This window comes from Podarcis tiliguerta (genome assembly GCF_965153285.1).
Source record: "Podarcis tiliguerta genome assembly, chromosome: 12".
Taxonomy (NCBI): Eukaryota; Metazoa; Chordata; class Lepidosauria; order Squamata; family Lacertidae; genus Podarcis; species Podarcis tiliguerta.
Genome location: NC_139545.1, coordinates 41,189,565 through 41,203,770, shown reverse-complemented (window position 1 = coordinate 41,203,770; position 14,206 = coordinate 41,189,565). Strand labels below are relative to the sequence as shown.

General features: G+C 38.5%; 1 protein-coding gene across 1 annotated transcript in view; it reads left to right on the top strand.

Annotated features, from left to right (window-relative positions):
- The window catches only part of KIF5B (kinesin family member 5B), a 35,812-nt gene that overhangs the window by 14,224 nt on the left and 7,382 nt on the right, over nt 1–14,206 (top strand). The window contains exons 8-20 of the mRNA XM_083406173.1: nt 1,122–1,246; nt 2,203–2,307; nt 3,082–3,227; nt 5,414–5,562; nt 6,488–6,681; nt 7,364–7,432; nt 8,237–8,443; nt 9,369–9,512; nt 10,315–10,503; nt 11,523–11,640; nt 12,049–12,110; nt 12,213–12,322; nt 12,904–13,005. Of these exons, the coding sequence (XP_083262299.1) occupies nt 1,122–1,246; nt 2,203–2,307; nt 3,082–3,227; nt 5,414–5,562; nt 6,488–6,681; nt 7,364–7,432; nt 8,237–8,443; nt 9,369–9,512; nt 10,315–10,503; nt 11,523–11,640; nt 12,049–12,110; nt 12,213–12,322; nt 12,904–13,005 (1,720 nt within the window). The remainder of the gene's footprint in view (nt 1–1,121; nt 1,247–2,202; nt 2,308–3,081; nt 3,228–5,413; nt 5,563–6,487; nt 6,682–7,363; nt 7,433–8,236; nt 8,444–9,368; nt 9,513–10,314; nt 10,504–11,522; nt 11,641–12,048; nt 12,111–12,212; nt 12,323–12,903; nt 13,006–14,206) is intronic.

The window sequence follows — 14,206 nt, the reverse complement described above, 5'->3', positions numbered from 1 at the left end:
TTCAGGATCCTTTTCACATATCTTTGGCATGTGCCAATTCTAATTCTTCCATGATTTTCTCTTCTTCAGTGCCTTCATATATTAATATTTTTTTTAAAAAAATCTTTAATCCAAACTTTGAGTTTTCCTCCTCCATTTAGTGCTTATTCACTATTTTCCTCTAGACCTCTTTCCTACTCCCCCCAACCCCAGTTGCTATGGCCAACAGAAGGGAACGACTAAATGGGCCAACAGCGAATGGACAAAACCTCTGCAGGCTGTCTGTAATGTAAAGCAGCACTCAGCGATTGCGTCAGCATTGGCTGTGCCTCCACCTGTGGTAGCACTACCAGCCTCCATGGAATACTCAGAGCCCCTAAGTGACCATGGACTGTGACAAAATTCCCCAGCTGATGAGAGGGATTTATGTTTTCCTCAAGCTGCTTGGGGATGGAAGTATACTGGCAATGATACTTACAAAATCCAGTCTCCTCAGCTTGCTTATAGGCTCTTTCTTTCCTGGCTGATGATTGCCATTCTATCAATAAATTAAGAGAACTTTGAAAGAGGCTTTTGAGGGGAGGGGTGCCTCTTAGCAGGGAAAGAAGGGGACTTTGACTCTATTGTACTCCTTTTGACCTGTGGCCAGCATCTCAGGTGGCAAGCCCTGTGACTAAAAAATGAGAAGACCTTGCAAGTCAAATGTGGCACCTGGATGGAGAAAATGCTGGTGTGTGCTGGATGTGGACATACATGTTCTACAGTGGTTTAATTTTCTGTCTAGAGCAACTATTCTGCCAACAATTGTTGAAAATTCATGGTCCAAGACAGGAAAGAGCTTGGAGCACCTTTGGATACCAGCTTGGAGATAGCAGCTACCTTTCACACTTCTTCTGAAATGAAATAAGCTTAGCCCAGTTCCTTTTTCTACTGTCATAAGGATTAATCAATGTGGGTGTATAAACTGCATAATTTCATGTACTAGGCAGATCACTGCTGACTAATTCCATGTGGACATGTAGTTTGTTGCTATAGGTTTAACAATAGGCTTCTTCCCCTTTGAATATTAAGCACTTGTAATTCACAAACAGGTGAGGTTTGTTGCCAGAATGTATACTTACACAACTCAAATTTCGTTACAGACATGAATGAGCATAGCTCTCGAAGCCATAGCATCTTTCTCATTAATGTAAAGCAAGAAAATACTCAAACAGAACAGAAATTGAGTGGAAAGCTTTACCTTGTAGACTTGGCAGGTAGTGAAAAGGTAATAATACATTTATATTTTGAAGCTGATTGAACTGAGTATGTAATTGAAATAAATTGTGTTCCCTGTTTCAATATTTGATCTGCCACTGCTTCTGGAGTAAGGTGGTCTTTTGAATTGGATTCAGGCTAACTTAGTTCCCTTTGAAATCAACGAGACTCAAGTTCAGCTAACTTAATATTCTTCCGGCTAAAATGTAAATATATTTACATCCCTTTACCAGTTTGTGAAGGCAAGGCATTGTTGCTTGACATCTGGGAAGTATTGTGTTTTCCATCTATTCCTTTTACAACAGATTATTTAGAATTGTGTAATGCCTTGGTAGCTATAATGAATGAACTTCCATTATCAACCATGGAAGTTGAGGAATACAGTGATAAATCCAGAGAATCTATACCAGTGAAAATGCAGAAGGAGCAGTATTGGTGATCTATTCACATTTATATTGAACAAGAGAGTGAGTGTAATTGATTGTCATCTTGCAGTTCCTATTTCCCTCTGCAGATTGTTTAGTAGTTGAGCCCTATAGTCATAATAATTTAACAGAGACCTTAACAGCTGCAGCTATTTCATGTGGAGACTACATATTATATTCTTACATGGGTTCAATAGTATAAATTAAAATGTCTGCAAGAGTCTGACAATTGCTTTCACTTACAAGAATGCTGGCACTCAGGGATTTTTATTTTTTTTACAATTTCATGAAAATCCATTTATTGTCTTGAACAAATTGCACAAGATTTAAAACCTTATTTAATTCAATCTACTAACTGAGTATAATTTTTCTATCATTTGGAATGCATAAAAGCTTGGCAGGGGGAGGAGGTTGAGGGGTTTCATTGGGAAGGGGGTATGAGGAAAGTCCATTACATAGTATGGAGGCTTCTTTGAACCAAGGCAGGGGGTTGTAAAATTTATTTGTTTAAACTTTCTTACAACTGCCTACATTATTGCAGGTTAGTAAAACTGGAGCGGAAGGTGCTGTGCTAGATGAAGCTAAGAACATCAACAAGTCTTTATCGGCTCTTGGAAATGTCATTTCTGCTTTAGCTGAAAACAGTGTAAGTGTATTTCTATTCTGAAAACATTTGATGAAATTACTCATCAGGGGATGAGCACAATACATATCTGAAGAAGTTTAGCAGATTAAGTGTTCAGTGATTTTGTAGTTGTCAAATACACAGCAGCATTTATGTGACATGGGCCACATTTGCATGTAATGCTAGGCCATGGTTTAGCACTAGGCAGAAGTGCCTGAATGAGTCTAAGCAGTGTGTCAGACTTGGACACTTCCTCCTCCCCTTTGTTCCTTGAAGAAGGCCATAAGGAGGACTTAGCAAAGTTAAGTTTCACTTTTATGGCATTTGAACCATAGATCCTAGTTTCAAAAGTTATGGTTAGTTTAGCAAGCCAGCCTTAGAACCTATGGTTTGAAGTTGGCTTGAAATGAAACCAGGGTTTGTTTTAAACCAGGACCTCTGGCCTGAATTTAAAACTAAACTAGGACCCTTTAAAAGTGAAGCTAAACTCTGATGTTCCACTTTCACAGGGCTTTGAAGAAAAGTGTGTAAGTTCAGTGTTTCACTCAAGTAGGCTCGTCCACATAGTGCTAAACCATGGTTTAGTATTACGGGCGAATCAACCATATGTATACTGTATTATCCCAAAATATGCTATATAGAAGTTCAGGCTTTCTTGGTTAATGAACATAAAAATATTAGGTACTGCTTTAGCTTTGCAAAGCAAAATGCATATGTAGAAGCTTAGTTCATAAAATAGTTCTATAAATCAAGTTAAGGCCATCTCCCCCCCCCCCTTTTTTTTCTTTTTTGCAGAATTATGTTCCATATCGTGATAGTAAAATGACCAGAATCCTTCAAGATTCACTAGGTGGCAACTGTAGAACCACAATTGTTATTTGCTGCTCTCCATCATCTTATAATGAATCTGAAACAAAATCTACCCTGTTGTTTGGCCAAAGGTGAGTAATGAGGTTAAAACTAACTTGTAGAGCACAGCCCAAGGTGTGAACCCATGGAAACAAACTGTAGACTTCCCACAAAGTTCTAGTAAGCTGTTGTTCATAATGATTGTCCATGTGCATGCTATATACATGCACACATCAATTTATTTGTATGCTGCCTTTCTGTATGCTCAAGGTGGCTTACAGTGTGAAAAAATACATAACTACAAACATAACAAAGGTAAGGTAAAGGTACCCCTGCCCGTACGGGCCAGTCTTGACAGACTCTAGGGTTGTGCGCCCATCTCACTCAAGAGGCCGGGGGCCAGCGCTGTCCGGAGACACTTCCGGGTCACGTGGCCAGCGTGACATCGCTGCTCTGGCGAGCCAGAGCCGCACACGGAAACACCATTTACCTTCCCGCTAGTAAGCGGTCCTTATTTATCTACTTGCACCCGGGAGTGCTTTCAAACTGCTAGGTTGGCAGGCGCTGGGACCGAACAACGGGAGCGCACCCCGCCACGGGGATTCGAACCGCCGACCTTTCGATCGGCAAGCCCTAGGCGCTGAGGCTTTTACCCACAGTGCCACCCGCGTCCCATAACAAAGGTAGCCATACATAATAAAACATCAAAAAGTGCACAACCAAATTGAACCATTTCCACATAAATAAAAATATCTAAAATAAAGATACAAAAAACAAACATCAGCAACCCGCCCCAAATACAACATCCCAGCGCAAGAATCTGTTCAGCATCCTCAGCTTTTGTAGCTGAGGTTGGGCTCTCCCTCCCAATCCAAGTGTAAAAAGCCAGCAGGTCTTCCACAGCCAATATGCTATTGAAAGCAAGTAATGCTTTGCTTAATATAAGTCACTATAGAGCTCTACAAACGGATTGATGATGTGCTTTCTGGAATATATTATTGGAGATTGATGCATTATTGCCTTGCAGAGTCATTGTTGATGTTTGATTTGCGGAATTGGTGTCTGGACTCATTAATGGTCTGGATGAGTCAACAAACTGATGTTCAGATTGGGACACTTAGTGGACAGTTCCTCTGTTCATATGGGTGAAATGTATCATGTTCAAGATGGGGTTACGATCTTCTAGAAGGAGCAGATGTGCAGTTTGGCGTACTCTTGGATCCAACACTGTCTTTGCAGGCACAAGTGGCTTCAGTGGCATGGAGTGCCTTTTAATTCTGATCGTCTCTTACTCTTATATTGACAGTGATAGCATGACTTCAGTTCTCTATGCTTTGGTAACCTCCAGGTTAGACTTCTGCAGTTCATTGTTTGTGGAACTGTCCTTAAAGATGGCTTAGAAACTACAGCCAGTGCAAAAAGGGATGTCTGCTAGATTTTTAACTGAAACAAGAAGATGGGAACATATAACACTAGTTCTGGTCTGACTGCATTGGCTGCCAATTTGTTTTCAGGCACAGATCAAAATGCTGGCTTTGACCTTTAACTTAAGCCTTATATAGTTAAAGGGCACTATGTCTATATGGCCACCTATCTGAATATGAACCTGCCTGGGCCCTGAGATATCATTTGGTGCCTTCTCTGTGTGGTAACTCTAAAGCAGGTCCAGAGGGTGACTATGAAAGAGTGAGTCTTCTCTGTAGTACGGGTAAGAAATAGGCATTCTCTGTTTAGGGGGCAGGAATTCCAGGGGGCCTGCTTGGTGTCAAACCTGTCATCATTATGGTACCAGGCAAAAATGTTTTTGCTTCCCCTGGAATTTGGGCAGCACCAATGATAGTATTATTATTTAACTTTTGCTTGATTGTAAATTGCTTCAGAATTTTTTTTGTGGGAAACAATACATAACCCCAAACCTAACCTTAAGTTTATTAGCTGCAGATTAGCTTACTCTTATCTGCAGATAAGTTATAGTTGCAGATAACATTTAAGGTTAATGTTTTGTGCTGTATGACTGCCTTGTGCTTCTGTCTCTGCCTGAATCACATGCAAAATGAACTTGGTGTCTAAATGTTATGTTCTAAGGAAAGAAAGTATAGCAGCTGTATCTGAAATTTTGGGTGCGTAGAATATGGAGGATAGTTTAATTACTTAGAAAAGGTCTTTAGGCTGTAGATCAAAGTTAAAATATTCTATACAGAAAAAATTAATTACCTTGTGAGCTGACTAGTAACCCTGTATTCAGTTAGCATGGCAAACATGTGCTTTACCTTTATAGAGCCAAAACTATCAAGAACACAGTATGTGTCAATGTAGAACTAACTGCAGAACAATGGAAGAAAAAATATGAAAGGGAAAAGGAGAGAAACAAGACACTTCGCAACACAATACAGTGGCTTGAGAATGAGCTGAATAGATGGCGTAATGGTGAGTTATGTCACAGATCTTCACAACCTGTGTTAGCTATACATTATTATAATGTGTGGCAGTAAATTCCACTTTTGGTCACCGTACAGCAAATTAATCTAAAGTCTTGGTCGCAAAGCTGGAAAAATCCCAGACCTGTGGGAACTGGAATACTGCAAGATTTTTCCCCAGCTTAGTGTTGAGGCTAAATGTTCTTGTGACAATTGATCAGTTTAAAGATCCTTTACATTAAGGACCTTTAAGTTCTAATAACTTTGTATTTAAAAAACCGCATTATTTGTGGGGCTACTCTTGAGATTGGAACAGAAGCTGCAGCTGGGGCAGAACATGGTGACTTGGTTGCTTGTGAAGGCAAAATACTGTCAGCATATAACGCTTTGGCTTGAGGGGACATTTTTGGCTTTATTTGCACTGGCTGTCATGTCACTCTGCTACCAGGACAAGTTTAAGGTTCTGGTACTAACATATGTCTCCTGCACATTCCAAACTCCCCAGGAGCCCACTCCACAGTGTGGAGCTATTCTATGGCTGCTCCTGTTCCATAGAATAACAATTCTGTCAAGGTACAACAGGTGTCCACTATCTGTACTTTCCGGAAACAGCCAAAGACATTTTTGTTACAATAGGCTTAATAGGTTGTTGCCATGAGTATCTATTTTGTATCGTATTAGCTTTGTTTTGAAAGTATCTGCTACTTTTTGCAGTTTTTAGTGTACACTGCTTTGATACAATTAGGTAGACTAGTGTTTAATAAAATCATATCTATTGATATTATCAGAGCTGCAGTATTCAACCCAGTGGACTCGTATTTTGTGTCCAAATAGCAATTTTCAATGAAATTCTCATGCTATTTGAGGTGACCTAATGTTGACTTAGTTTGCAAATATATTTCAAACAAGATGCATTTGGTAATTTTGTTTTAAAGGAGAGACTGTGCCTGTTGATGAGCAGTTTGACAAAGAAAAGGCCAATTTGGAAGCATTTGCAGTGGATAAGGATATTACTGTTACTAATGAAACTCCAACTGCTACTATTGGAGTGATTGGCAATTTTACTGATGCTGAAAGGAGAAAGTGTGAGGAAGAAATAGCTAAATTATACAAACAGCTAGATGACAAGGTATGTCTTTAAATTTTAATGTACTTTAAACGAAGAACTGCCATACTTTATCAGAAATCAAATTGTTTCATTAATGTAATTGAGTAGATAGCTATTTCTCTTTGTTAAGAGTAAATTGCCAGCCTAAGATCTGAAATTGATAGTGCAATCCTGTATATGTCTACTTAGCAATAAGCCCTATTGAGTTCAGAGGGATTTACTGCCAGGCACTGTATTTAGGATTGTAACCTAACTGTATTTTAGCACTTCGTTGCTAAGCATGATCATGTAGAGAGATCATGAAAATCATGCTAAGGATGCAATAAGTTGGCATAAAAAATTACAGTGGCTAAAAGTTAATGAATTGAAAATAAATTTGTCCTCCGTATGGAAAAGTTTTTACCCTTCTAGGTTATTTTGCCCATACCCAATCTTTTGGGCACATACAGTGGCATTCTTGACTCCTGTGGTTTTCTCTTGGTTACAAAACAAAACTTCCATGCCATATCAATCAGTTCAGTTTGAAAAGCGGATTGCAATTTGTCATGAGGAGATGCCCAAAGACCTCTTGTGCAGAATTATTCACAAAGTTTTGGATCTTGACTGTTCTCTCTAAATTTTGTGGCAGGATCAACCCATAACAATCTGTGACATTTTTAATGAATTCTAGAGTGAGCACATTTTTCTTTCTTTAAAAATTCAGGATGAAGAAATTAATCAGCAGAGCCAATTGGTAGAAAAGCTAAAAACACAGATGTTGGATCAGGAGGAGGTGAGTTTTGATCTTCTAGTTAATTCTGCATGTTGCAAGAATACAGAGCAAAAAAAGTGCAATGTATATAAGTGACACTGAATTAATAGTATATAAGTTAGCATTGCTCTTAGGAATAATGCTGTAACTGAAGTACAAAAAAGTAACTGCTACACTTCAGAAATCAGGCTGAGATCAGGCTACTGATTTCAAAAGGGCTTCTGTTATTCTGTATAGTGTCTTCAGGGACACCACTGTCAATCACAAAATTGCCTTCCGGGATTTAAAGGAGTAGTCAGTGTCCTTATTGAATTTGGTGTATGCTGCTTAGTTACAGCCGAAAGGAAATGTGGTGTTTCTTACCATATTTATGTGCTTCCTGATCACCAAAGCTTTCTATGTGGCCTCCAATAACAGTTAAGAACACTTGCACAAAAATAAAAAGCACTAAATATTCACAGCTGTTAAAACTCCAGAAATATCCAAGGGGTCTATAAATCATTAAGAGATTGAGAAGTCTGGGAAAATCCAAAGCTCATCACCTGATGCTGGAAAGACCACACAGGAAAGATGACCAGGAATCTAATGGTGAAAATGGTGAAATTCTCTATCAGCCACCTGCTGCACCTCATTTGGTGCAAGGTACCTTTAGAAGGGCCTCAAAAGTTACAGGTAGGCATAGGTGGGACTCAACAACAACAAAAATATAAATATCAGAAGCAGCTAATTACATAAAGATTTCTAAATGAGCAAATTGTGATGGTTTTTACAGTCTGGGAAACAACTGCTTTAAAAAAACACAACTAACATAACCTTTGTGTGTAGCTTCTAGCATCTACCAGGCGGGACCAAGACAATATGCAAGCTGAACTAAATCGGCTTCAAGCTGAAAACGATGCCTCTAAGGAGGAGGTAAAAGAAGTTCTCCAAGCCCTTGAGGAGCTGGCTGTCAACTATGATCAAAAGTCTCAGGAAGTGGAAGACAAGGCAAAAGAATATGAGATGCTTAGTGAGGAGCTGAATCAGAAATCGGTAAGAAACCACCTTTTTTTGTTGCCAGTCCAAATGGTTTTACAACTATTAATGAACCAAAACTCTTTTCTCATTGGGCTTTAAAAAAGATAATTACATGCCATATGCTCAATGTTCAAGTTACAATAAAGGATATTCTGACTAAACATCAGGAAGAACTTTCTGACAGTAAAAGCTGCTACACAGTGGCTCCCATGACAGGTAGTGGACTCTCCTGCCTTTTTAAACAAAGGTTTGGATGCCCATCTGCCATGGATGATCTAGTTGAGGTTCCTGCATTACAGGGGGTTGGACTATATGACCTTTTGGATTCCTTCCAACTGTAGAATTGTAGGATTCTATATTCATACAGCATTATATTCTGACAAGATTTTAACACAATTTGATTAAAAAATTGAAGGTTAGCAACTGTAAACAAACATGTACATTTCAAGGTTTGTCATCCTGTCTTGAGATCCCCATGTGGTTGGCTCAATGTAATTGTGTGTAACACAGTGGACTTGCTCTGTCTTGTCTGATTTCCGTTCCCTAGCTGTGCAACACACCATAGTATCTGCATCTACCTAGGGCTGCATCAGGAGTAAGTTAGACTCCAACTTCTATCAGCCCCAGCCAGCATGGCCAGTGGTCAGGGATGTTGGAAGCTGTAGTCCAGCAACATTTAGATGGCCACAGATTCCCATTTCTGTCCTAGGTTATTGACACTACTACTACTTATAACATTACACTTTGGAAAGCATGTATTTGTAGAGTAGGTCACTCCTTTTGGTTAAAGATATGCATTCTCCAACTTCAACTTCTGTTCTTGAAATTGACAGATATTGGTTGACTCTGGTTATTTAAATTGTTTTCTGGGTAAGCATACACATATTCATATTATTACTGGCATATGTTCTTTATTTGATCCACACTTCTCTTTTTCCAGGTAACTTTAGCTAGTATAGATACAGAGCTTCAGAAACTTAAAGAAATGACCAATCACCAGAAAAAACGAGCAACAGAAATGATGGCATCTCTTCTAAAAGATCTTGCAGAAATAGGAATTGCTGTGGGAAATAATGATGTGAAGGTAAGTTGAGCTATATTATATTCTCCTGAGATTTAAATAGTTATATAGGTAAATTAAGCATGTGCTTCCTTGTCCTCGTCTCTTCTTTACCATTCAAGCATTTAGAACAACCATGACAGTGTCCGTGAGTGTTTGTTGTGGTATCTGGTGCTTACAATTACAGTATAAAGAATGGCTGTCATGGGCTCCTCTTCCCTAAAATGGTACTAACCTTGATTAATTTGCAAGCAAATATTTGAAGCAGGGTATTTGGGAAAGATTGGGTGGGTGGGTGGGTTGCTTGCTTGCTTAGTTGTAGCAGCAGCAGTTTCTTTGAACCAGAGTCCTCACAGGAACAGATTCCTGGAAGCATATAACTTGACTGCTGAGGGAGATGCACTGGTTGCTGACTTTCTACTTGGTCTGGTTCAGGGTTCATGAACCCTTAAATAATTTGGCCCAAAGTACATTGAGGATCATTAAAAACCTGATTGGGCACTTCTGGTGGTTCTCCACACCCCATAGAGACTAAGCATTTAGTGTGTGGCAGGCCCTGCCCTGTGGAGCTCACTGCGTAGTTTGGCAAGAACTGCTCCTGCCTTTTCTGTTTATACAGACCTTCACAATATGCAAAAATAGTGCACATTTGTTGTGACGGGAGGTGTCATTTTGTCACAATCCTAGTTTAAAGCTGATCTTTATACAGGTAAGTCATCTGGCATGCACATAGATCTATTTGCTGAATAATATATTGAACTGTGAATGTGTCACATGATTTTCTACTATTAAAAATGTTTTGAACTAAAAACTTGTTCCTCCTCAGCAACCAGAAGGAACTGGCATGATAGATGAGGAATTCACAGTTGCAAGGCTCTACATCAGTAAAATGAAATCTGAAGTGAAAACTATGGTAAAACGGTGTAAGCAGTTAGAAAGTACACAGACGGAGAGCAATAAGAAAATGGAAGAAAATGAAAAAGAGCTAGCGGCCTGTCAGCTCCGTATCTCACAGGTAAATGAAATGGTTTGGCTCTGCCAGTTAATGTTATTTTTGCTTCTTGATTCCATTCTTAGCCATGTGTTTTATAAGTAAGTAAAAGTGCACTTCTTAAATATAATCATCACAAGTGGAACCTACAACAAAATTTACTGTTGTTCATAAATCCAGCTGCTCCGTTCCATTCCCCCTTCCCTGTTTCCCTCCATCAGTCAGTCCTCATGGAGCTAATTTTTTTTAGGTTTTCCTAAACATTTTCTCGTACTTCTGCAAGCCCCAAATCTCCTGATACCTCACTCTTGTGTGTGAGTTATCCCATTTTAGTTGCCGAAACAATGACTGTCACAGCCTGAACACTGGAAATAATAGGAATTGTTTTTGCTTGACCAATAAGCATTAGAGTGAACTGATTAATATAAGTAGTTCACTTTGCTTTCATATATTTTCTACAATGTGCATGACTAATTTGGGCTACAACATTTCAACAGCTTTTCAAGATGAGTTTTGAAATTTACATCTAGTGACTGGATGCTTATAGGTACTAGTTTTCCATCTTGGATGCAAAGGTTTGCTGATACAGTGGGTCTCATGCTTAGTATACAAAGGCAAGAGCTATCTCAGATGCAAACTACTTCCAACACATGCAGTCAACTTCAAAACCACTGGTCAACTTCAAAAGGCAGCTAGAAGTCAAATGTGTCAGGAACCGGCTTTCATATTTTGAGCAATGTATAGGATTTTGCTACCATGTCAGCCCACATCATGTAAAGAACATTTACTCTTGAAGCTTTTAATATTGAAGCAAGCTAGTTGTACCTTAAATGATAGTGGAGATAGAGAAATTGATCAAACTTCATTATTTTGGAGAATTAAATGACTGCAGCTTGTGATACTCAGTTCCATATATAGTACTTCAGTATATGCTTCTACAGATATATATCTTAGTCTTGCAATGTAACTGAAGTTCACAAGCTGTTTAAGTTTATTTTCACATGTAGCTTCTATAATTTCAATTCTTGTTTTCACCCTGAAAGCATGAAGCCAAGATCAAGTCACTTACAGAGTACCTTCAGAATGTGGAACAGAAGAAAAGACAGCTTGAAGAGTCTGTGGATTCGCTTAATGATGAGCTAGTCGAACTTCGAGCACAAGGTATTAATTGCTTTACTATATGCTTAATGTTTAAGGAGCATGAACTGTGAACTGGTCTTCAGCAAGCTGTTTGTCTCACACTTCTGTAATATGAGGAAGATACTAAGAAATATGCTGTGTATGTAAGGATTAAATGTACCTGTGAAGTGTTTTGATCACTTATGAAAAGGGTTCCGTAAAAACGTTACGTTGCTAAGTTATGCTTGAGAGCTTCCTAGAGGCATCAACTTGGCCATAATTGGAATTGGGATACCTGACAAGATAGGTCACTGGTATGATCCTGTACAGTTGTTATGTTCTTTCTTCTGTAAGGTGCATAATATTTTAGGTGTGGCATGCAACAGTCTGAGGTTGAGAATCCAGTAAATTTGTCTGTGTCCTCTAACTAAATGCTATTTTCTTCACTAGAAAAAGTTCATGAAATGGAGAAGGAGCATCTAAACAAGGTTCAAACAGCAAATGAAGTCAAGGCAAGTAAACTTCAGATATGTTTTAATCAATAATTCAAAATTGGTTTCTTCAAAAATGCAATCACTTGTGATGATGTAACATCAGAATATTTGGTTCTTTAGCAAGCTGTTGAGCAGCAGATTCAAAGTCACCGTGAGACTCATCAGAAGCAGATTAGCAGTCTCAGAGATGAGGTTGAGGCGAAGGAGAAACTAATTACTGAACTGCAAGAGTAAGTTTTGCAACTACTGCACGTGTCTTTGTGGGAGGGCAGAGAACAGCTTTTTCAAAAAAAAAAAAAAACTTCTAACGGTGCAGTTCTTACTATGTGTATTCAGATGGACTTTCTCTCAGATAAATGGGGTTAAGATTGCAGCCTAAGTCTTATAAATGTGTTATTCACTTTCATTTATTTACATAAAAATCCAACCTGTGTTCAGGCATGCAGTGTACCTCAACAAGAATAGAAATATCCTTATTTTATGTAACTGTAAGCCTTGGTTCATGGCTCATTTTGCACCTTTCTTTCCTAATGAGATTGGAGCTTAATGTTAGTGCGAAAAATGTAAAATTCATTCCAGTATTGACATAGTGTTTTTAGAAAGGCTTTATTTTGAGGGTTTCTAAATTTGGCTATCAGTTCTAGAATTGTCAATTCTAATGGTACACTGGGGGTTCCAACAGAATTTTTTATCTGATCCCATCCCAGTCTAATGTGCATGTTTTGGCAACTAATAATATGTCACAAGACTGAAGTGCTGGTTTTGTGGAAATCTCTCACATCATAATTACATGTTTTTTATTCTGTGTTAGTCAAAATCAGAAGATGATGCTTGAGCAGGAACGACTCAGAATTGAACATGATAAACTGAAAGCTACCGATCAAGATAAAAGCAGGAAACTGCATGAACTGACGTAAGTAAGAACAATAATGTGGACAATATGGTTGGTCAAATCAAACTTTGATGTGTGGACACAGTGTATTCATTCTGGCATACTGTTTTGAGCAGAAAGGTTCCATAATTTTTCCTATGTAATTTACCTATGAATGAACATTAGCAACTTTTAGAAAGGTATTTTAAAAAATAAAAGCTAATTAGGAAGTCTGATGCGACCCTGTATTGCTATAGGAGTTCCCAACGACTGTAATAGCATCTGTTCTCAAAAATCAAGAGCTGTTAGATGCAGATTTGGATCTTAGATCAATATTTACTGAAATGAAATTGGAAGGATAGGATAGTCTAAAGTTTTAAATACGGCCTTGCTTGGATGTTTGAAGCATAGATAGAGGCTATATAAGTTGTATGATGTAAGTATTAATGTAGTTGTTCAAAATGCGTGTACAGGTTTTGTTTTAAAATGCATTCTAGCAAACCAGAATAATGCAATATCTGTCTTTCAAAATCCCATTAGCCTTAATATATAGACAGTTTATAGTATGCATTTGCAACATTCTGTATTTAGAAGTTCCTTTTCATAGTTTCCCCCTGTCCTGTGTAAAGATAGATGTAATATTGTTCTTGACGAGCTCAGCATTTTAATAAATTATATATAAAGAGTTGGAGGAAGGAAGTGAAAGAGGCACATCTAATATTTACTCTCCACTTCCATGTTTATAAAGTGACCAAGAAGGTTAATTCCATTTCAGCCACTTTCACATGCGTTGCTCAGCATTTGAAGTTCCACACATCGTTCTTTATCATTCTCCCAAAACTAAAATAAAAGTTCATTTCCCCAATAAGCCTTCTTCCTCCTGAGCCAACAGGTTAGCTGGCTTTAAAAATGTACTCTTTGCTTGAAGAACAATTGGTCAGACAGTTTTGAATCACATTACAAATAATTTTCATCTTGCACGTATATCTTACTTACACAATCACAACTTTGCACAGTTTGGGGGAGAAATAAATAAATGGAGAGCTGAGGAAACACACTCCATTTATTTATTTATTTATTTATTCTCTCTTTCTCTCTCAAACACACACACACACACACACACACACACTTGCGCAAAGCTGTTTGTGAGTTTATCTGGCTCTTGAAAGGTGGCACAAGGGCTTTGGCAGTGTCCTAGATCCCTCCCACCACTTCCCAAAGCTGGGCAAGGACTTCCTAGGCT